Consider the following 20417-nt stretch of genomic DNA (forward strand, 5'->3'; position numbering starts at 1 on the left):
ATATTGCTTACACATATTTAAAAAAAAAGTAAAAATTTAGTATAATATCTTTCAATATTAAACGTATTTGCTACATGCATAAAAACATTCGTAATATTCACAGTAACAAATGTTTTTTTCGTGATATGATGACACAATGAATTTTAGCATAATAATTCACACACCACACCGTATACAAATCAAATAATTTTTTTTTTTCCTACAGGTACTTAGTAAAAATCAACGGTAATCAAATGCATTAAATTATTTCATGTTAAGAAAAGCAATTTAATATAAAATTGCAATTAAGTAAGCCCATTTTTTTTACAAGTACAAGTTTATTGTATTCAACGTGTAATTCTTCCAAAAAAATATCATATAATTTATGATGTTTAAATTATATTTATTTCTATAGATGAGATAAAGAGAAGCATCAATTCCCTTCCCATTCACGTAAAAAGCATTTGGTATCTTACCAAAGGAATTTAAAGAATCACAAAGAAAAGTTTCTATCTATTGGACAATCTTCAAATATAAGAGAGAACAAAAAAAACCTAATATATTAGATTATAGCTTTAAAAACAAATCACGTAATATAATTTAAATATTATGTTGGAGGTCATTTTCGCCATACACTTGGCATACGTCACTAGCATGACGAAAAGTACATGTGACCACCACCTAGAGTATTTAAGTTCTATTACCTCGGCTTCGTGTATATGGTCGAGTCGGTGTCTTGCGTGATCGAGCCGACCAAGTTTGCTCATAATCCCGTTCCCATATTACTGGTTGAATCAATTGACTTATCTCAGTTCGGTCCAGTCTCCGCCACACTCTACGATAACATGTCGCGTTTCATGACAACCTTAAAGAGTTGTTGAGGTATTGTCGGGAATACTGTTCTAACCATTCCGCTCCATTCCAAGGTATGCAGACATTCAATTTTCTCTCTCAAATTAATTTGGACATTCACTAACTTTGACGTCGAAGTTCTCACCATCTTTTGCATGTCTTCTATGTGGTATCCAAATTCACTGTCCAGCTCATTCTAGCTGATCCGACATTCACGGAGTTGATCATTTTTCTAATTAAACACATGATGTATTTTTTTTCTCCTCTGAATGATAAAATTTGTACAAAATTACTTTGCCTATGTAAAAAAAACATTTTTTAAAGTAAAAGAAAAAGAGCACTGCAAATATAATCTCCCCCGTGACAAGACAGTAAGCTACAACCAAGGTTCAAAATATAATGTCGATGTTGATGGAAATGTCGATGGATATTTCGAGAAAAATTACGAAAATAGTGGATATTTTTGAAATTTTTTAAATTAGTAAATAATATTTTAATTGTAGCTTAATTAGTCTATAGCTAATTACTTCTAACTATCATATCTAACCATATAATTAATATACTTATAAAAATATACGATGAAAATATTGAAACAAAATCATCTACACATATATGAAAATTATTTGAGTTAGTAAATTAAAGTTTAATGTTGTTTTTTTATTAATAATTTCTAATCCAATATATTTATATAGTTGAACAAAATATGTGAAATATAGATATATATAAAGTATGAAATAATTTTAAAAAAATTATATTTAGTTTAAAATTTAAATATTTAATAATAATTAGTTAAATTGATTTTTTTATTAGTTTGTTTTTAGATTTGGTTAGTTAAATTTAATTTAAATTTTTTTAAAAAAATTAATTACGTGAAGATTTTGTTATTTTTTTAATTAAATTAAATTAAATTTTATTTTTTTTTTCAAATCGATTATATGTTAGTTTAACGTTTGTTTATCTTTTTTGAACCAAAACATAAAAATTAAAATTTTATAAAATTTAAATGTTTAATAATAATTAATTAGATTGATTTTAATTATTTGTTTGTTTTAAGATTTAGCAGTTAAATTTAATTTAATTTATTTTTCTTTTAAATCAATTACTTTGTTAGATTTTTAGTTAAATTTAATCTAACTTAAATTTTTTATAAATCTTGTTTATAATCTATTTCTTTAACACTTTATTATATTTTTATAGTTAAATTAATTTAACGTTTTTTGTTTTGTTTTTCTTTTTTGATCAAAATGATAAGAATTTAACTTTAATTTCTTTAAAAGAAAAATAGAAAACGTTCCAACGTCGTACAATTTTTTACTATTATTTTCGACTTTTCTGGTTGCTCTTCTACACGCTTTGAATTTACACAAAACTGAAAAGACGTTTTGAACGGAAATCGTTTGGATTCAAAATTTTCAATCTAGATTTTTTCTTGAAAAACAACCGATCACTAACTAGAAGGCCACCATATATCCAAAATTTCCTAAAATCGTTTAGGGATTCAATGCAAAAAAAAAAAAAGACATTTGGTCGACATTTCCTCGACATATCGACATTGGGGAAAAACGATTTTCTTCCCCAATATCGATGTCGAGATCGTCGACACGTCGACATATCGAACAAAATTTTGAACATGGGCTACAACATTGAAAAGCAATTTTTCTTTTTTAAGCAATTGAAAAGCTATTTTAATAAGAATGACATGAACAAATAAACGTTTTTATGGTCTGTTTGGCAATTCGTATTTTGCTTATTGTTTTTCAAATTCATTGAATCCATTTGATTGATTTAGTGAATAGTGGTGGGTAGGATTTGGTAACTTTATTTTTTAAAAACTACTTTCCAATTTTACAATTCAAATAGTAGAAATGTTGAAAATAATATTGTTTTATGTTTTTAATGTTTTAATATTTGAAATTTAAAATTGACTCTTATACATATATTTGCACGTTATAAATTTATTATATTTTTAGTCAAATTACAACGGTAAAATATAATATATTACAAATTATATAAAGTTGTAAAATAACCATTATAAAAAATTATAACAAAAATGAGTTAATTATACTATTTTATATTAAACTAATTATATAGTTTTTTTTTTTTTTTTTAAGAAAACAACTTAACATAAAACAAATTCTGGAAAAACTAAATTGTCTAGTTACGAGGGAGTTTGACAACTCCACTCTTCCCTCAAATCGTTTTCCATCACTCGTCTGGCTAAGCCATGGGCCACCTTACTTGCCTCTTACCTGCCTCTCGACTGATATGTCTCATTGAAACTATTTCCATATATTCCATCATTTGTCAAATTTCTTCTAAAAGCCAAGTAATTTCAGGTTGATATTGACATGTGTGTGAAGTAGATGAATGGTTTCAAGGGAGTCAGATTCCAAGTGAATTGGTCGACAGTGTTCTTGTCGAATCGCACACAATCCCTCGCAAATAGCCATCACCTCTACGTAAGTAATATTTCTTTCCGCTCTTATAATTCTACAGCCTGCTTTGATGACTTCTCCCTTCTCGTTTCTTAAAATCCAGTCAATCCCGCCGGTGTTTGTATCAGCTTGCCATGCTGCATTCGTATTTAACTTCCATGAATTTGACGTGGGAGGTTTCCATCGGGCACCTGTATTATCTCCAATTCGCCTTATCAAAAGTCCTTGTTTGTCGACTTTCCTTTTAGATTTGTGTCTCGACCTGCACTGTTGATTATGTATCTGTCAATCGCCAATTGAATGTCTCTAGTTTCTGAATGAACACCTTTGAAAATTGATTTGTTCCGCATTTCCCAAATCTGCCAAGCTATTATCATGCTTCTTCTACGTTCTTCTTCACCAGCCTTATCCATTAGCCACTCCCAATACTCTTTTGTAGTCCATTTTGTCCTGTCAATGTAGAAAAAAATTGCTTCAATAGGGGTGCAATTTATCCATATATCTTTAATTACCTCACATTCCCATAGGATATGTTGAGTAGTCTCTTCTTTTTTCCTGCAAAAAGGACAAAATTTTTCACCAGATTAACTTTAGAAGGAAGAATATCATTATAACTCTTCCAACAGCAGGTTTTAATATTTGGGGACACAAAACTAATTATATAGTTTGTAACCATTACTAATTTTGAACAATTTTTTAAATTGAGATTAAATTATGAAATTCGGTACCAAACACATTACTAAAATACTGAAAATAAAGAATACAATAATATTTTTCATTTTTTCATTGAATATTTTATTATTAGATGTTTTTTTCTAATCACCAACTAAATACACCTTAAATAAACCAAATAAGCATTCATCGTTACTTAGAATGTGCTTGTGGCTGGTCTTTATTAGATTCCTACCGTGCAATCTATCCCAATAACAATGTTTCTCGACATTAAAAATAATGGAATTCTACTTTATTAATTTAATTATTAAGCTACAAGATAATTAACCACAAGGTTTATTCGTAAAAACACGAGTCACTGTTTAACTATAAATCTTCTCTTATTTTTTCAAAAAACTATGAAGTGAAGATTTGAACCAGATAAGATGTGGTTTTTGTTGGCGCTCAAGGTTTGTTTTTGTTTCTAGTGATCAGAGAATGAATGAAAAATACTGTTCAAACGTATTTTCAATTGTTATATGTACGAAATATGCTGGAAATAAATTTAAGATAAAGTAATTCTATGAAATCAAAAAAAAAAAAAAAAATCAAAACTTTTCAGAAGAAATTCAGAGTCTCGAATTCTGATTCAATTCGATTAAGCCGAAGCGCAAGAACCCAAACCGTTGGGCAAGTCAAAAGAAGCTCCCTCGCCGCTGACCTTCAAGTTCCTCTTGGTGGGTCTGCTTAAGATTTTGGTTGTTCGATTCACTGCAGTTGAAGAATATGATGCTGTTCGACAACTGGTTGTGAAATCAACCACCCCAATTTCTGGATTCTTTGGTATGGATGTGATTACGGCAACTCCAACAGTTAATCCCGAGAACATGGCTGAGGTCCACCTTCCCAAGGTCCGTTCGTCTATCGTTGATTGGTTTAATCTGTGAACTTTTACTACCTTGCTTTTTTGTGGGTTTATTTGGTTTTTGATTCTGATGCAGTCTTTTTTTTGTTTGGTCCCATCTGGGTTTCATTTGATCGTTACCCAGTTGGCTACTATTGCATTATGCTCTAGTCTTGCTTCGTAATCTTTCGGTTGTTGTTTCTTTGGGATTAGTCAATTTAGCATTGGATTCCTTTTATAAACATTTCTGGGAGAATATGAAAGCTTTCTGTTGTTGATTGTCTGTAATATTCCATTGCTTCTACCTCTGTTCTTACAAGTCACGACCACTGAACTTCTATTCTGCAGCTGGAAGTGTTGACGGCAATGAAAGGAGATAAATTATGAACAGTATGATTAGCTAGCCCAGCAGGGGTAAAGAACTACACAAATATCATCATTGGACTTTTTTGATATGTAGATAAATGGGAACTTTAAACAAGATTTGGTATATGTGAAAATTGCAGTGGTCAAGAAAATATGGATATCTCTGTTAACACTACGCGTAAATAAACTTATTATAGCCTATCAATTTTCCCAGAACCACTGGTGGATAATTGCTATTCTAGCTAGAAATGATAGCTGTTGTATAGCGTGTTTGATAATGTCATTGCATTCCCTTTTGGTTAATCTGGGTGGATTCTTATCTGCCTCTGCAGAAGTTTGGTAATAATGTATATCTATATTTCTTACCGAATACGATAAATAATGCCAAAACAATGCCAAAACGAAGATGAAAAGCCAAGTCTCAAGGAGAACTTCTATCTACTTTGTAGCATCCTTAATGGCTCTCCTGTCGGTGTGATGCTCATCCCCTGTTTAGTTGGTTGTTTTTTAACCTCTTTTTGCTCTTTATGTTCTCACATTAATACAAAATTTTTGTTCCATTTTAAAGAAGTGGTAGCTTGATAGTGGTATTATGAGCTTAGATCTATGTGGATGATCTACAATTAATTTTTTGAAATTCTTGATTGTCTTGTTGGCAATATTTCAAAGCAGTATATCCTTTTTATATAATATTGGCATATACAGGAGCATGTAGTAGCATTAGTGGCAGAGGATCAAGAAGCAACATGTTGGGGTTGCGGGCTGCATCTCTTGCTTCCATCAGGCGCAGCTATTTTCAAGTGTGGTTGGTGTGGAGCCATAACAAATCGAAGTGCACCAAAGCAAGAGGACAAGTCCTTAAAGTGGAGGTGGTTACGAGATCGGAGTTTTGTTTGTGTCCTAGTTTTATTCATGCTTTTTGTGATATGTAAGAAGCTTCTCTACCTTTTCATATCTATCGAATACTAATTAATGTTTGTCTAAACAGATCCCATGCTTTGGTTGCAAACACTTCCTAACAGAAACAATATTAGTTCTATTTAATGGGATGCAATGCTTAAATCTGTTTCCTTTAACCAACTGCTTAATGATTCAGTTGCTTCATCAGTTTAATGATAATCAATAGATGTCATGTGTTCTGATCTTCCATGCATTTTCTTTGAAGTACAGGTGGCGGTGTATGGGCTGTATATCCTGTTGTTTTCTCCATCAGCCAATTTTGTGGTATTTTCCACTCCACTGTGACCATGGTTTTGGCAGTAACCACCATTTCTTCATTCAGTGTTGCTGCATTTAGATGTCCCGGTATGCCTCCAAACGTCCCATGGGGGAGCTATCCAGTTGTGGAAAAGGGTGACCTTGAAAACTATACCTTCTGTCAATACTGCTCGAAGCCAAAGTCACCTAGAACTCATCATTGCCGTTCCTGTGGTGTGTGTGTTTTGGACATGGACCACCATTGCCCATTTGTAAGTTCATTTTTCAGAGAACTTCTCAAATAAGGAACAATTTATTTTACTTTAAGTCGGTATTGCATAACGTTGATCACTGCTTGGAACTTGCTTATACTGGAAATGTCAAACTTCTTATGCAGTAATCTAAATAGTAACTTCTTTTTTTGTTGTTGTTGTTGTTGCTGATTTTTTTTTTTTTTTTACAGTAATCTAAATAGTAACATAGGTGTACAGAAATAAGAATTTAGAAATTAATAATTGTACTAACAGAAGAAGCTTTCAGTTACTGAGATTATGCCTAACTGTAACTCAAATTGCCAGGGAGATTACAAAAATAAATCTCTACTTAACCATAGATAAACAACAATGAATTAAAAAAAGAGGTACATTGCAAGACTATTTGGTTTTGGAAGACCAAAGAGAGGCATTTAACAGAAATACGAAAAATCAATAAAACTGAGAACATCTCAGCACATATTTCTGAGTTTTATTTAAATAAAAAGTTAATATTTATACTCCATAAAGTACAGTGATCTCACCCTTGTGAAGACAAGGTTGAGGGCAGAGGTGGAATGGTATATGACTCCCCGTCTCATAGGGGGTTAAAATAAAAATTTAAGTATATCCCATCTTGTGAAAGGGGACATCTAAATGAGACCTGAAGTAGTAGAGCGGTTAATTCCAAGTGTAACAATTTATCAATGTCTTGGACAATTTTATATGCTTTCAAAATAGTTATAGCTCCACAAACAGGATGGAGGTTGTTAATGTGCCAGGTGATCCTTCATTGGCTAATGGCTACTGTAAGCAGAGCAGCTAGGAGATTTGTTAATCTCTTTTCTGTTTACTTTTCTTTCAGTGGTTTATTTCTTGGTGCTCCAAAACCACAGTTTGATTTTACAAACCAATTTATTTTCCATGAAAAACCAATTCTCGGAGTTTGTTCTACTAGTTTTTTTAGAAGATCTGCGTATTATCTGGTTCGAAGCCATAGTTCTGAGCTCTATCTGATGGGATGGATTTCTTCCTGGTACAGCCCCTTTATTTCGAGGAACAGAACTCATGTCTTTACGGTAACTGGGTCTTGACATTTGCATTCTGACAGTCAGCATAGGGATAGGAATGCTATAGGGTAGGTAGGAATATTTTTAAGGTATTGAGGGTATATTAATCATTAGCCAAAAAACTGTTTATATATGTAGAGGGAGTGGGAGGAGGCAAAGGTAGGCAATAGTTTAGGCCTCAATTGATAACCATTTTATTTTTCATTTTCTATTTTTTAAAATCGAGTTTGTAAATACTACTATTTTCTTGTTTTGCTATCTACTTTTTAAAAAAGTTTTCAAAAAGTAGTTCTTGTTTTTAAAATTCGAATGTGTTTTCAGAAAAGGTGAAAATATACCAAAGAATCTGAAATTGTGAGGAAGTAATCATAATTTTTTAGAATAAAATGGTTATCAAATGGGGCTATCCCTTGGACCATCAACTATAGATCCTTGTTGGCATCAAGTTTGCTGTAATTTAAACTTTAGAAAAGTCCCTGTTACTAAGGAATAGGTCTATCTTTATAACCAAGACTCTTTCTTGCATTCTAATTTTTCATTTTTGGGGTAAACTGTGTGCAGATAGGGAACTGTGTTGGTGCAGGAAACCATAAACACTTCATTCTGTTCCTCATTTCAACTATTGTGAGTACAATCTATGTTTCAATCATGGCTGTATATTCAGTACTGCATATGTGGCCACCATTAACGTTCCATGAGTTGGGTCGCTTAAATGGTTTCGGGACCAAGTTTGGTTGGAATCTCTCAAAGGAAATCATCCATGCCGTTGTGAGATCCACGACGCTACTGTCTGTCAGAGGGTTCATCCTTATTTATCTATTTATCTCAAGTTTCTCAGTTCAAATTGGATTGATGGTACTTTTATGCCAACAACTATGGTATATCTACGAAGGGAAAACTTATTTGAGTCATATAAGTTCACAGGGTGATGATGGAGACAGGGACTGCCGAAATCTTCTCCGCTTCTTTGGCTGCCCATCGATAACTTTCTCCCGACATTTACCGATTTTTCGAAGCTCTCGAAAAAGACATGTGAAGTGAGCAAAGTAGCGTAATGGTAATTGCTGTATCCCCACGTTTGATCTTTATAATGATCATGTGTTTCATTTTTTGGGTATCTTTCTTGTTTTCTGCCCTTTTTGGATCATTATCTGAAACTTATAGGGTAGAAACAGGCATTTGGAATTTTGTACATCCATGACATATATACTTGAGGAGGGAAATTGTAACAATAGTAGAGGGGAAAATTCTGAGTGCTATAGTGATACAAGTTGTGAAGTTATAAACTATTTATCTCATGTTTATAAGTTATAAACTATAGTGATACAAGTTGTGATACGACCTGAACCAATTTTTTGGAATTGTCGGGACGCTCGAATGATAGGGTATCGTTTCTTTCTGTTGTTAAATTTTTGTTTGATCAGATCCAATGTTTGTATTGACATGATGGGGGAGGTTATTCGTAATCCTCCCTTTTGCGATAAGGGTTGGATCCAGTGGTAGACCGGTTTTTATTTTTAACAATATAATTTTTAGGAATCATGAGATGGTGTGGTCTCTTGCTAGGTTTAACGCCTCTGTTTCGACATTGGTTACTAAGGAGTTTTGTTCTTATCATTTAAGTCTCATTATTTTGAATTGGAATCTAAACTTGTATAGTTAGCCTTCGAACTCGTTTTGTAGGCTGTATTTTTGTAGTATGCTCGTGTTGTCTTTGTCGTCTTAATCTTTTCTTAACGTAAGTTAGGTGTATTATCAAAACATAAGTTATAACAATTGTAATATTCTATTCTTTTGTTTAAATGTCGAATATGAAGTTAGTAACTGTCTAAAGTAACTGCAAATCTAAACATAGTTTGATGGATAACACTTATTATCATTCTAAAGTTGATGGTTTGATCTTCTGAACTAAAAAATTCGACCAAAGCTGTACGGATGAAGAAAAGTTATATATTTTTCCTACTGGCAGTGTAATTTATCATTCTAGCAAATAAAAGGTTGTAGAGTTAGAAAGCAAAAAATTCGACCAAAGCTGTACGGATGAAGAAAAGTTATATATTTTTCCTACTGGCAGTGTAATTTATCATTCTAGCAAATAAAAGGTTGTAGAGTTAGAAAGGCCTCGACTCGTGGGAAGCATGAAATGAGATTTATTGACCCTCTTTTTCCAAGTAAAATATAAAATACAAGGAATATTTACCTATTTGGTAAAGGAATGAACTAATGTGGTTTGCAAAATTCTTAAATGATATTATTTTGTGCTCAATTTGTACACGTTTGTTTCAATTCTCTTTAAACTATATAAATATATACTAAAAAAATAAAAAGAAAAATGATATTATTTGTTAAATTTTATCGTTATTGATCGAATTAATCCTGGTTTATTTGTTTTTGCATATTATATATTTGTTTCCTTAAAATAAATTAAACAATTTAGTACGTGCACAGTTTGAAGAAATGTTTCTCTAACAAATCATCGATTCGTTAAGAATGATAAAGAACTTCGTATCGATTAATTGTCAATAAACTTTTTGGCCTCCTAACGAAAATAATAAATAGAGCATTTTCAGTATCAAGTGGATGAACGTATCAATTTATGGTGGTAGGACTAAATTCAAAGAGTTCAAAATTAAAGAAGGTTCACTCATTGACTCGTGAATCAAGAATATAGCTTCCTTGATTGTTATTGTTACCTTGTACATATATAAAAATATGGATGAATTATATTTTTGATTCGCTCATTTTTTACTTTCTATCTATTCGATTAACAAATACTAAAAACATAGAAGATTAATTTCTTTTTTATAATAATAGTGTTTAATGCCTCGAGCTTTGTAGAATAGTTTAATTAATTACATTGTTGAACCAAAATATAATTAGGTAACAATTACAAAAATAGATATCTTATAGAGAATCATAATGGAGTGCAGAAATATTATACATTAAAAAAAAATAATTCTGTAGTCTTATTTTAAAAAAAACCCCACAAAATTGACCTGGTTTATAATTCAAATCAAATTATGCTATTGGTAAAAAACTGTTATTATATTTAAAAACACATTTCAATTTTATCTTTATGTAATTACAACTATTTTGGTGTTTAAATTTAATTTTCTTTTCTCATTTTGATCTCTATATTTTAAAATTTTATTAATTTTAATTCATATACTTTCAAAATACTCATGCACTTTTAAAAGGGGATCGTTTTTACTTTTTCCAAGAGAAAGTGTTTTCATCACTGACACTATCAAATATGTTTGGCCATTTAAGTAAATTTTAACTCCTAGAATATGTAACCTAAAAGGAAATTTGTTTCAAATATAAAAAAAAAGAAAGAAAAAAACCTAAAGGAAATTATGGGCATCTATTTCAAAATACATTGGCAAAATCCAATGGCCACAAATTGGTCGATCTAATGGCCATCATTAACAGAGTTGACATCTATTTCAAAATATGATTTATAAAAAAAATAAAATAAATAGAGTTGTTCAACCTCAACCCAAGAAATAAAAGAAAAAAGAATGTTACTCCACCTATTTTTAGTTATAGATATAACAAATAGTTAAAAAAATATTTTTTATCCTTTATGACAAATTAAAGTTTACTTTGAAACGATATAGTCCTTTCAAATTGATAACAATTTAGTATTGAATTTTAATATGTAACAAGTTGATAACAATTTAATTCTTATAGTAATTTTTATTTATTAAATTTCTTATGTATATAGTTTGATAAATTAAAGAGGGACCAAATATATTTATAAATTAAAAGATTAAATTGTTATAGGATAAAATTTGACACTTAGTTCTAATAAAAATAAAAATTTTATATGATAGGGACTAAATTGTTACAAATTTTAAACTACATGGACTAAATTGTTACAAACTAAAGTTCAGGACTAAATTATTACTTCAGTGAGAGCACATAAACTAAAGCGTTACAAACTAAAGTTCAATAACTAAATTGTTACTCTAATAAAAGTATAAGGCTCAAATGTGTTTTTTAACCTAAATAAAATTATCGAAAGAGTCGAGAGATTACGAAGATATAAACATATAAACAAATATTTGGGCCCTTCATATTTTTTTTGCAGATAAGGTTTCGAATTCCATCTACCTGCTGTCTCCACGTATTGTGGTCTCTCACAGAGAGAAATGGCAGAAGCTGGGCATCTTCTAACAGCTACAAATATCAACTCCACCATTTCCATTTCCACTTCATTCAACAATAAAGCTGCGCCCAAATCTGCATTTCACACATTCAAAATCAGAGCTTCTTCAAACAAAAATGACATCTCCTTGGTAACACATTCATTCTCCTTTCCTATCTTTCACTTCACACAATTTTCTTTCCATCTCAAAACTTGGATGGATTGATCTCTCTCATTTTTTCTGGTGGCATTCAGAGAAGAAGCAGCAAACCTCCACGGCGGCGTCTGATCACGATATCGACATCGGGAAGCAGATGGCAGGGGAAGTGGTCCTGTGATTACCTGCTTTCCCTGCAAGACCTCAGCTTGGAAGACTTAGTAGAAGATGAACACAACAAAGATGCAAATGTCTTCATCAACCTCTGCATTGAGAAGGTATTTCCAACACTTTCTTTTTTCTGAAAGAAACTATTTTATAGTTTTTCGTAACAAAATTTGATGAAAATATGTCTGTTTGATTGTTTTTTGAAGTACCTCCTTTATTTTGTTGTGCTTGATGAACACAAAGATGCACGTCTTCTATCTCTCTCTGAGACATTGAACCTAACTCTAATAACATCTTAGAGAGGGGAAGAGAAACTTTTTTAGAGAGAAGAATGTATTAGTGAGGGATAGAGAGACTTTTTCTAGAGTGAGGAATGTGCTAAGCGAGGGAAATAAACAATTTTCTTCACAAGGAAGAATGCAAAACAGAGAGACCCTTTTTTATGGAGGTAGAAAGAAAAGAGTGACAGATAGAACGTCTTTCACCCACATAGGTTCAATTCGTGAGTGAAATTATACCTATCACAATAGTTCAGACGTGGTAGTGGTCTGTGCAATTTGGCCTAATTAGTTTTTTGCTTCTCAAGAGTGCCAGTTCCAGTGAACTAGAGAAGAACTAATAAAGAATGGATCTAGAATCTAGTTCGCCCTCGCTATAACGACATGTTCTTTCCAATAGGGTCATTCTATCGATAATGCAGAAGCGTAAACAATCAAATACTTAGTCAAAAGAATACTTCTTTACTGAGCTTTAAACTAAGACCAAAAGCCCTCAGAGGGAGAACCATGAAAAGGTTAAACAAATCAAATATAATATTGAAAATTTTTAGGACAAAAGCTTTCAAATCTTTCATACTGATTGAAAAAGAAGGAAACCTGATTAAAATCAAAGACCCCAAAACTTTCCCCAACAATTTGAACTAAGGATTAAAATAAAAGAAAAACAAAAGACTTACTGCTTTTGGGGAGAAAAGTATCTTTTTCTCTATGGAGAGAAATTTAGGTTTAACCGTCTCAGAAATTCTAATTTAAAACTAGGGCTTCAAAGTTCTACAAAGTAAAACCTTAATAAAGCCTCTTTAAGAGGCAGAACATCAAGCTATTAAAGAATGAATCTAGAATCTAGTTGGCCCTCGAGGATCTTTCTGGAGAATTTGATTTTAATCAAAATTGTCCCTGAAACAACACAGAATCAAAATGGATTTCGAACCCTACTTCCGGTGATCAGACACACAGCACAAGCATCTGAAGAATCCAATTCTCAGCTTGAAGATAATAGGATTTTGACCAATCATTTTTTGAAGCAGTTTTAAGAATCTAAACAGCCAAAATCATATTGATCCACTAATCCCCACACAAAATGATCTATCAGATTACTAGACTCTAGAATACTTAACCAACTTTCCTTTTGTTTACCAGCATGCAAGTTTTGGGTTCACTGTAGATGGAAAGATCGTCACATCATTCACCCGAAAGTGCTGTACCTGTTCTTCACCATACTGCAGAGAGGTAGAGCTTTGTTTGAACAAACAAATAAATGATAGCATCATAAAGCTTCTAGTTCTAAATCAAGTGGCTATTGATATTACATAGTACTAGAAGTGATCGCACGTATCTGCATGCTTCATGTTAAACACGAATCAATTGAAAAGGGTTTTTCTTTATGAGATTTTGTGATTTTCTTCCTTAATTTTATTATTTTTAAGGTTTAAATAGTTCCTACTTTTGGTTTGATTTAGTTTGTTTGATTCATATATTTTTAAAATATTCATTTTGATCTCTTTACCTTTTAACTTTGGTTCATTTTAACTTTGGTTCATTTTAGTCATTACACTATTAAAACATTCGTTTTGGTTCCAGTACTTTTAAAAAGTGACCACTTTCGTGTTTTGGTTTCAGTACTTTTAAAAAGTGACCAATTTGATCTATTTGCAAAATTTTAATATAAATTTTATACACTATAGAAACTGGTTTCTAATACAAATTGATAGTTACATTTCAAGAAATTTAGTGAGTGAATTGTGATGCTAGAAGAAATGAAATGAAAATAAAAATAAAAGAGACCAAAATGTTCAATTTTTTAAAAGTACATGGATCAAGATGAAAGTTTTAAAAGTATATGGACCAAAATGAACTAAAGTTAGAAAGTACAAGGACCAAAACAGTATTTAAACCTATTTTTATTCTTGCCTATTCATAATAGAAACTAAACTCCCTTGTTCTTCCTTGTCTCCAGTAATTGGCCTTTATGATTTAGCAAGTACCCTTGTTCATAAGAAACCCTCCCAACCCATCACATCCCTGTCCAAATCCACTTCCACAACTTTGACCTATCATGCATATACAGAATTTGTCTCTAGACTAAAGAAGTATGAGCAACTTCCGCTATGACTTTATCTTCCTTATCTCTCGCCTATTCATAAGGCTTCAATTCAGCGACATTGCAACAGTAGGTTCTAACACCTATAATTGTTTTGATCTAACAGATCAATGCAAACTTTAATGTCTTGGTTCTGTCATCAAACAGAGCCAATCGAGAGATTCATCTTCCTGAAATTGGATGCGATGATCCATCAGTGAGTTTCTGAAGTTTCTTCATTTCTTTCTCCACTTCTACCACTAAGAACTATCACAACACGTTTTAACTTAACAGGTGATATACGTCAAACCCGGACTTGAAGCTGATCTAGATTCACTAGTACGTGACACAATTAGGCTTACCACCTCAACAAAGGTGAGAAAGTTGAATGCAATAGAACTGGACTAGTAATCAATAACCATAATATCTGAATACTACATGAGTCAATTGAAAGAAGTTAACAAAACAACATACCTTTTCCAGGACACTTGCTCAGAGTCGTGTGAGAAATCTCAACCCACAGTGCAGTGTAAGTGGTCCACTATCATTCAAGCTCCCACACGTAACCATAAGTTGGAACTAACAGAGGAATGTTGCTTGCAGATATTGGAGCACAAAATGCTGCGTCCATAGACAAGAGGTGGTCCAGGCTTTTGGAGCTTAAAAAATCTAATGTATAGATAATGTGCAATATATACATATTGATAGTTGTCCATCAAGGCTTTCAAAACATGATTGTCCATTGGTAATATTAAAATATGTGTCATGGACCATGGTTTTTAAGCCAGTATCATAATGGAATAGTGGTCGGCATTTCATTGAAAAGCAGTGGAATTAGAACTTGTTATGCCTTATCAATTATAATTCTCCTTCAAGTTGAAACCACGAGTAGAAGACCCAATAAGTTACTACAATTTGTAGACAACATACTATTGTTCTCTGTTTCACAAAACCATTCATCACACAATTTATGCCATAGCTAAACCAACCAGGACATCCAGCAACAACTGAATGCTGGTTACGCAAGCTAAAGCTAATGTAAAGTTACTACACAGTCAATGAGAACTTCTAAAATGGTCACATATCTCTTATCCAGAAAAAAAAAATCATATATCCGCAGCAAGGAAATTCCCAGGAAGAGACACCTGCATTAGGAAAAAAAAAAAGTGACTCAGGTCTCAGTCCTCAATTACATCGAGAAGTTAATAGAATTGCTATTATTTTGCCTACCTTTTCCCCAAGTTTAAATGCAGGAAGACCCTTGTATGGGCAAGTACTGCACCGAAAAGCATCCCCCAGTCCACACTGCAAGTTGTATTAATATTAACATACAGATCGGCTAAATATGTATATAAATTGCAAGTGAAAGCTAAGAGGCCGGATGGGTAAACATTGGTGGCAGAAATAAGTAATCTCCCTTTCCATAGAAACATAAGAGTAATCAATAATTAATTCCATTTCAGAAATCGTGAAGTAAATAGGTTCTTATCCATTAACAAAAATGCATACTCAATTTAAAATTACACGATTTTTTACCACTACTGTCGATAACTTTGTATTTTTCACTTACATTGCCACAGGCAGATTGAGGATTATCCAACAAATCTGAAGTTAATCCCAGTTTTTGTACTTTCTCCTCTTCTTCAGCCCTACCACAAGTGCAGTTCTTGCAAGCTTTTCTCGTGCTGCCTACTTCACAGTCACCAACTGCATGACAAATCAAATAAAAAATGGTAAATAATACTGTTTTAACTTTCAATAAATAAAATTCAAATATAATAAATCTCCGTCATTTCATCTTCTACCTGATGGTAGCTGGGGTTTCTTCAAATCCTCCTCAGTCAATAAACTATCTTCATCAATCAAATCAGAATCATCATCAATCTGAATCTTTGGTAAACTTTTTGTTGACTTCTTAATAGCAAAAGAGGAGCCAATCTCCCAAGAAGGCTTTTTGGCTCTTATCTACATACGAAAAAGTTACAGAACGAGTATAAAATGTTACTTACAATAAGGATGATATTAAGGACATAAAATGGAAATTGGTAAAACTAAATGGTTAAATCCAAAGAGATATTGGAGATAAGACGTTTTCGATCATCTTCACATAGCGAAGTTGATGGAAGCATTAGGAAACACGGTATTTGACCATAAATTACCAGTCATTTGTTCAACATCGCAAAAATGTGGTGGCCGAGGGGGGGACGAATTTCAATGATAATTGAATCTTTTTTTTTTTTTAAAAATAAACAAACTTTTCATTGATAATATGAAAAGGAAGAAAAAAGTTCAAGGATACAAGCTCCCAAAGGAAGCGAAAAAGGAAAAAGAAAAAAACAAACAGCACATAGAAAACAAAAACCTATAAAAATATGAGAACTGAAGCCCAAGAACAGATGCTGAAATAATTGAATCTTACCACGAAATTCTTGACTTCAGATGGAGAATCTAATTTCTTCTCGATTACATGAGCTTCTAGAAAGCCTGCCAAAAGTAATCTTCTCACCACATCAGGGGACTGCAAGAAAACAATAGTGATATCTCACGGTAATAAACATTCAAATTTTCAAAAACAACTTGATATTCAGTAATTACCTCATCTTTCTCGACTGCAACAAACTGTGAAGTCTTGTGAATAAGGATTACCCCACCAGGCTTCAGAACTCTTGACATCTCCCCAAACAACTGATCACTTGGAAAAGTAGATCTACAGATAGAAATGATAACATCCATGGATGAAGCTCCAAGTGGCAGCTTATCTATCATAAATCAACAACTATCAATAAAACACCTCGAATTACACTAGGAATCTATTACCTACTCATGTGCATAAGACCAAGAAAACACATAAGAACAAAGAGGAGGTTTGGAGGGGAAAAGTTAAGAGCGAACCATCATTTTAAGTTAGATATATCATATAACTAATAAAATGCAATGAAAAATTGAACAAGCAAGGCGCAGATGCTGCTAAGAACATTGAAAGGCCACTAACCTTTGGTGAAGCTCCTATTCACGGGCCAAGAATTCTCAACTCTGAGAACACTAACTACTGGCATTTATATTTAGCTACTCTGAAGCTACGACTATCATCATTATAATATAGAGAAAGTTTAACATACATGTATAGTATATTTTATTTATTATTATTTTTTTTTTTGATATCCGTAAGTATCCGGGCCATGCACCTCGACTAATCTCACGGGGCAACCGTCCTATAACATTTGGTGCCAGAAAACACATAGGAATTACTAATTCCTAAAGTAGGTGGCCAGGTCTGAACCCATTCCCACTCAATAGCCCCTTTGGACCAATAAACCACCCATGATGATTTATGTATAGTATATATTTTATTCAATTTGAAATGAAGATATAAGGAAGTCACTTATCAGCTATCAGTACGGCTGTTTTTTTAGGAAACAAAAATTTCATTAAAATATGAAACAAGTTAGTGTCAGTAAGTTCATGTCATCGCTACTGCATTAATTTACACCTTCAGCTTTCAAAACGAAATGTAAACTGCACAAGACTATTATACAAAATGTCAAATTGACTAAAATGTTGACAAGGATAGCCCATAAGAAAGGAGGAAGAAGTTACTTGTAGAAAATGCTTGAGTGATAATTTGCGAATCATAATTTCCAGCATCTTCACTCCCAAGATTTCGCAAAGCATTAAAAATGACGCTAGTAGCCAGAACGGTGTCATCCGTAATTGCCAGCACACTCTTCATCGTAGCAGTCCTACAATGACAAAGTTATATACTTCAATTCACATATCGCAAGAGATGGCATAAAAAATACAGAGTGAATAGATCCTACTTCTAATCCCAGCAGAAACAAGAGAAACGTAAAAGAATCAACAAAACAGACTTCAGTCTAACACATCTTAAAGCACGTCAACAAGCCATACCACCAAAAAGAGAAACAGGAAAAAAAAAATCCTTACAATGGATTAAATTCCAAATCCTATATTAAATTTGAAAAGCTTGTCATTTGTCATAGAAGAGAGATCCATTTGTGCCCCCTCTATGTTGCAAGGCCCAGAGATTGCTAAATCATCCCTTTCTCTCAAGTGATATGCAAAATATCAAGAAGATGTTTGGAAAGGCCCCTTTGCTTTCTCGCCTACTTTCCCTAGGCTCTACATGTTCGAACCTTCTTCCAAGAAAGAATTTAAATAATGATGAGTCCAAAGATCATCTATTCCTTTATTGCTCCTTCACCACTTGGTTCCAGGTGTAGGCTACAACTAACTTCCTTCGGACGCATTTTTCCTCTTAAAATAGACAATAACCGACAGAAACTAAGAAATGACCTTCATCTAGGGTATATGGCTTGAAAGAAAAAAAAGAATTTGAGACAATTTTGGGTGCATGATCTCTTCCCTGGTTGCAAAAAGGAAATTCTTCACTGAATTTTCTGTCCTAGCTCTCCACTATCCAGAGGAGAAAGGCAGGACAAATGGGGAAAAAATTACAGCCATAAATAAATTACCGACCTAAATCAAACGAAAACAACTTCCCCAATAATCACGCATTAAAAATATAATATCAACATTGAAAACTGAAAATTTGAATGAAGTAACACAAAATAACACCGTTGGTTTCTCAAATCTGACAAATTCATACAAAGTACTAGCATTCAGCGACTATTCCAATAATCAACCATAAGATGAAGAAGCTGAAATTAAAAGAAAGAAAGGGAAATGATATAATACCGAAAAACGAAGGGGGAAGAAATGGCGGGCTGGCGGTGGGCGAGAGACGAAGACCAGAACTGAGAGGGAGAGAGAGAGAAATCTTGAGAGAAGCAAATATAAATATATATACTTGGACAAAAAGTAAGGTGATTATCAATTTAGTAAAAAAATAAAAAAAGAAAAAACCCACGTAACCAAACTCTTTGAACCAATTCATAGACCGGCTGATTTGGTTCAGTTAAATATTAACCGAACCAATTGAACCGACGGAGTTTTTTTAGGTACAACAATGATTCGAACTCACGATTTGTTAATTGTGCCTTAACTACTTACCGAGTTCATATATATAAAAAATAAATTACAAAATATGACAACTTTTAAAAATTTGTTACTCTTATTTAGACACGTAATTCTATTTTTATCCTTGTCTGTCACTCATTTATATTATCAGTCCATGAACGGTAGACATTTTAACTAAATGTTATTAGTGTTACGATGTTCCAAAATTATTTTATATTTTTCTTAAGTGGATTTGTTAGGGGTATTAAAAAAACTTGATGACCATAGGAAACCGATCAATCCAACCGAACCAATATGGTTTTGGTTCGGTTATCAATTTTTTTGGGTTGGATTGGGCTGGTTTAAATAAATGAAAATTCTATGGATTAGGTTGGTCAACGGTTCACGAACCGAACCAACCTGAATGTGTTACTAATTTTAAATCAAATTTTTTTACTCGTCGTAAAAATTATATTTAATTATGTTTATTTTAATTTTATTTCATTCCATCATTTTGGATGGACTGTCTAGTTATACAACTGCTTTTAAAGGCAAATTTTAAAAGTTTTTTAGTGTTATTTTCTCCATACAAATAAAATCGACTTACAAATTTTGATGCAATGCTAGACAATATACTTTGAATAAATGATTCAAATAACCCAAATCAACTCAATCCAAATATTTCATAGTTGGGGGTTGGGTTGGGTTTATTATTTAAAAAAAGTTGTTTGAGTTGAAAAATTTTACAACCCTAACAATTGGGTTGGGTCTAAGTCTAAAAAGTATCTGAACTCAATCCAACCGAACCAATGAACACTCTTAGTAATTATACTTGTTTTGTCATATGTGCCAACGCCTCTAGTTTACAACTCCGACTTCAGCTTCTCATGGAAAAAAAACAC

At 32.5% G+C, this 20417-nt stretch overlaps 3 protein-coding genes across 4 annotated transcripts; 2 read left to right on the forward strand and 1 right to left on the reverse strand.

Annotated features, from left to right (window-relative positions):
* The first annotated feature begins 4384 nt into the window (after positions 1–4384).
* On the forward strand, positions 4385–9043 carry LOC111020738 (DHHC-type zinc finger family protein). Its single transcript, XM_022297492.2, has 4 exons — positions 4385–4828; positions 5893–6115; positions 6358–6656; positions 8267–9043. Exons 1-4 carry the CDS (start codon positions 4763–4765, stop codon positions 8744–8746), a joined length of 1068 nt encoding a protein of 355 aa, XP_022153184.1. The 5' UTR covers positions 4385–4762; the 3' UTR covers positions 8747–9043.
* Positions 9044–11751: 2708 nt separating this feature from the next.
* LOC111020731 (E3 ubiquitin-protein ligase, putative (DUF177)) lies at positions 11752–15363 on the forward strand. 2 transcript variants are annotated; one of them, XM_022297485.2, is made up of 7 exons: positions 11767–12006; positions 12111–12290; positions 13599–13688; positions 14666–14755; positions 14833–14913; positions 15022–15067; positions 15142–15363. In XM_022297485.2, exons 1-7 carry the CDS (start codon positions 11860–11862, stop codon positions 15216–15218), a joined length of 711 nt encoding a protein of 236 aa, XP_022153177.1. In that variant the 5' UTR covers positions 11767–11859; the 3' UTR covers positions 15219–15363. The 2 variants fall into 2 exon arrangements, with proteins under 2 accessions (XP_022153176.1, XP_022153177.1); XM_022297484.2 differs by having other exon boundaries at positions 11752–12006; positions 15022–15363.
* A 6-nt stretch (positions 15364–15369) lies between these two features.
* Positions 15370–19397, reverse strand: LOC111020730 (Cytokine-induced anti-apoptosis inhibitor 1, Fe-S biogenesi). The gene is made up of 8 exons (XM_022297483.2): positions 19255–19397; positions 18136–18278; positions 17134–17297; positions 16958–17056; positions 16344–16503; positions 16109–16245; positions 15769–15843; positions 15370–15683 (listed from the first exon to the last, which is right to left on the reverse strand). Exons 2-8 carry the CDS (start codon positions 18266–18268, stop codon positions 15645–15647), a joined length of 807 nt encoding a protein of 268 aa, XP_022153175.1. The 5' UTR covers positions 18269–18278; positions 19255–19397; the 3' UTR covers positions 15370–15644.
* Between the last annotated feature and the right edge of the window lie 1020 nt (positions 19398–20417).

Source organism: Momordica charantia (assembly GCF_013281855.1).
Source record: "Momordica charantia cultivar OHB3-1 chromosome 8 unlocalized genomic scaffold, Mcharantia_2.0 BLBB01000008.1, whole genome shotgun sequence".
Lineage (NCBI taxonomy): Eukaryota > Viridiplantae > Streptophyta > Magnoliopsida > Cucurbitales > Cucurbitaceae > Momordica > Momordica charantia.

What these genes read in the sequence shown, in the direction of transcription:
- LOC111020738 (XM_022297492.2), top strand. Translation starts at nt 4,763, where the DNA reads ATGGATGTGATTACGGCAACTCCAACAGTTAATCCCGAGAACATGGCT. An exon ending in ATTCATGCTTTTTGTGATAT is followed by an intron (nt 6,116 to 6,357) that starts GTAAGAAGCTTC and finishes TTTGAAGTACAG; the next exon opens with GTGGCGGTGTATGGGCTGTA. An exon ending in TGGACCACCATTGCCCATTT is followed by an intron (nt 6,657 to 8,266) that starts GTAAGTTCATTT and finishes AACTGTGTGCAG; the next exon opens with ATAGGGAACTGTGTTGGTGC.
- LOC111020731 (XM_022297484.2), top strand. Translation starts at nt 11,860, where the DNA reads ATGGCAGAAGCTGGGCATCTTCTAACAGCTACAAATATCAACTCCACC. An exon ending in CTTCACCATACTGCAGAGAG is followed by an intron (nt 13,689 to 14,665) that starts GTAGAGCTTTGT and finishes TTGATCTAACAG; the next exon opens with ATCAATGCAAACTTTAATGT. An exon ending in GGCTTACCACCTCAACAAAG is followed by an intron (nt 14,914 to 15,021) that starts GTGAGAAAGTTG and finishes TACCTTTTCCAG; the next exon opens with GACACTTGCTCAGAGTCGTG.
- LOC111020730 (XM_022297483.2), bottom strand. Translation starts at nt 18,268, where the DNA reads ATGAAGAGTGTGCTGGCAATTACGGATGACACCGTTCTGGCTACTAGC. An exon ending in TTGCAGTCGAGAAAGATGAG is followed by an intron (nt 17,057 to 17,133) that starts GTAATTACTGAA and finishes GTTTTCTTGCAG; the next exon opens with TCCCCTGATGTGGTGAGAAG. An exon ending in GAAACCCCAGCTACCATCAG is followed by an intron (nt 16,246 to 16,343) that starts GTAGAAGATGAA and finishes TTTGTCATGCAG; the next exon opens with TTGGTGACTGTGAAGTAGGC.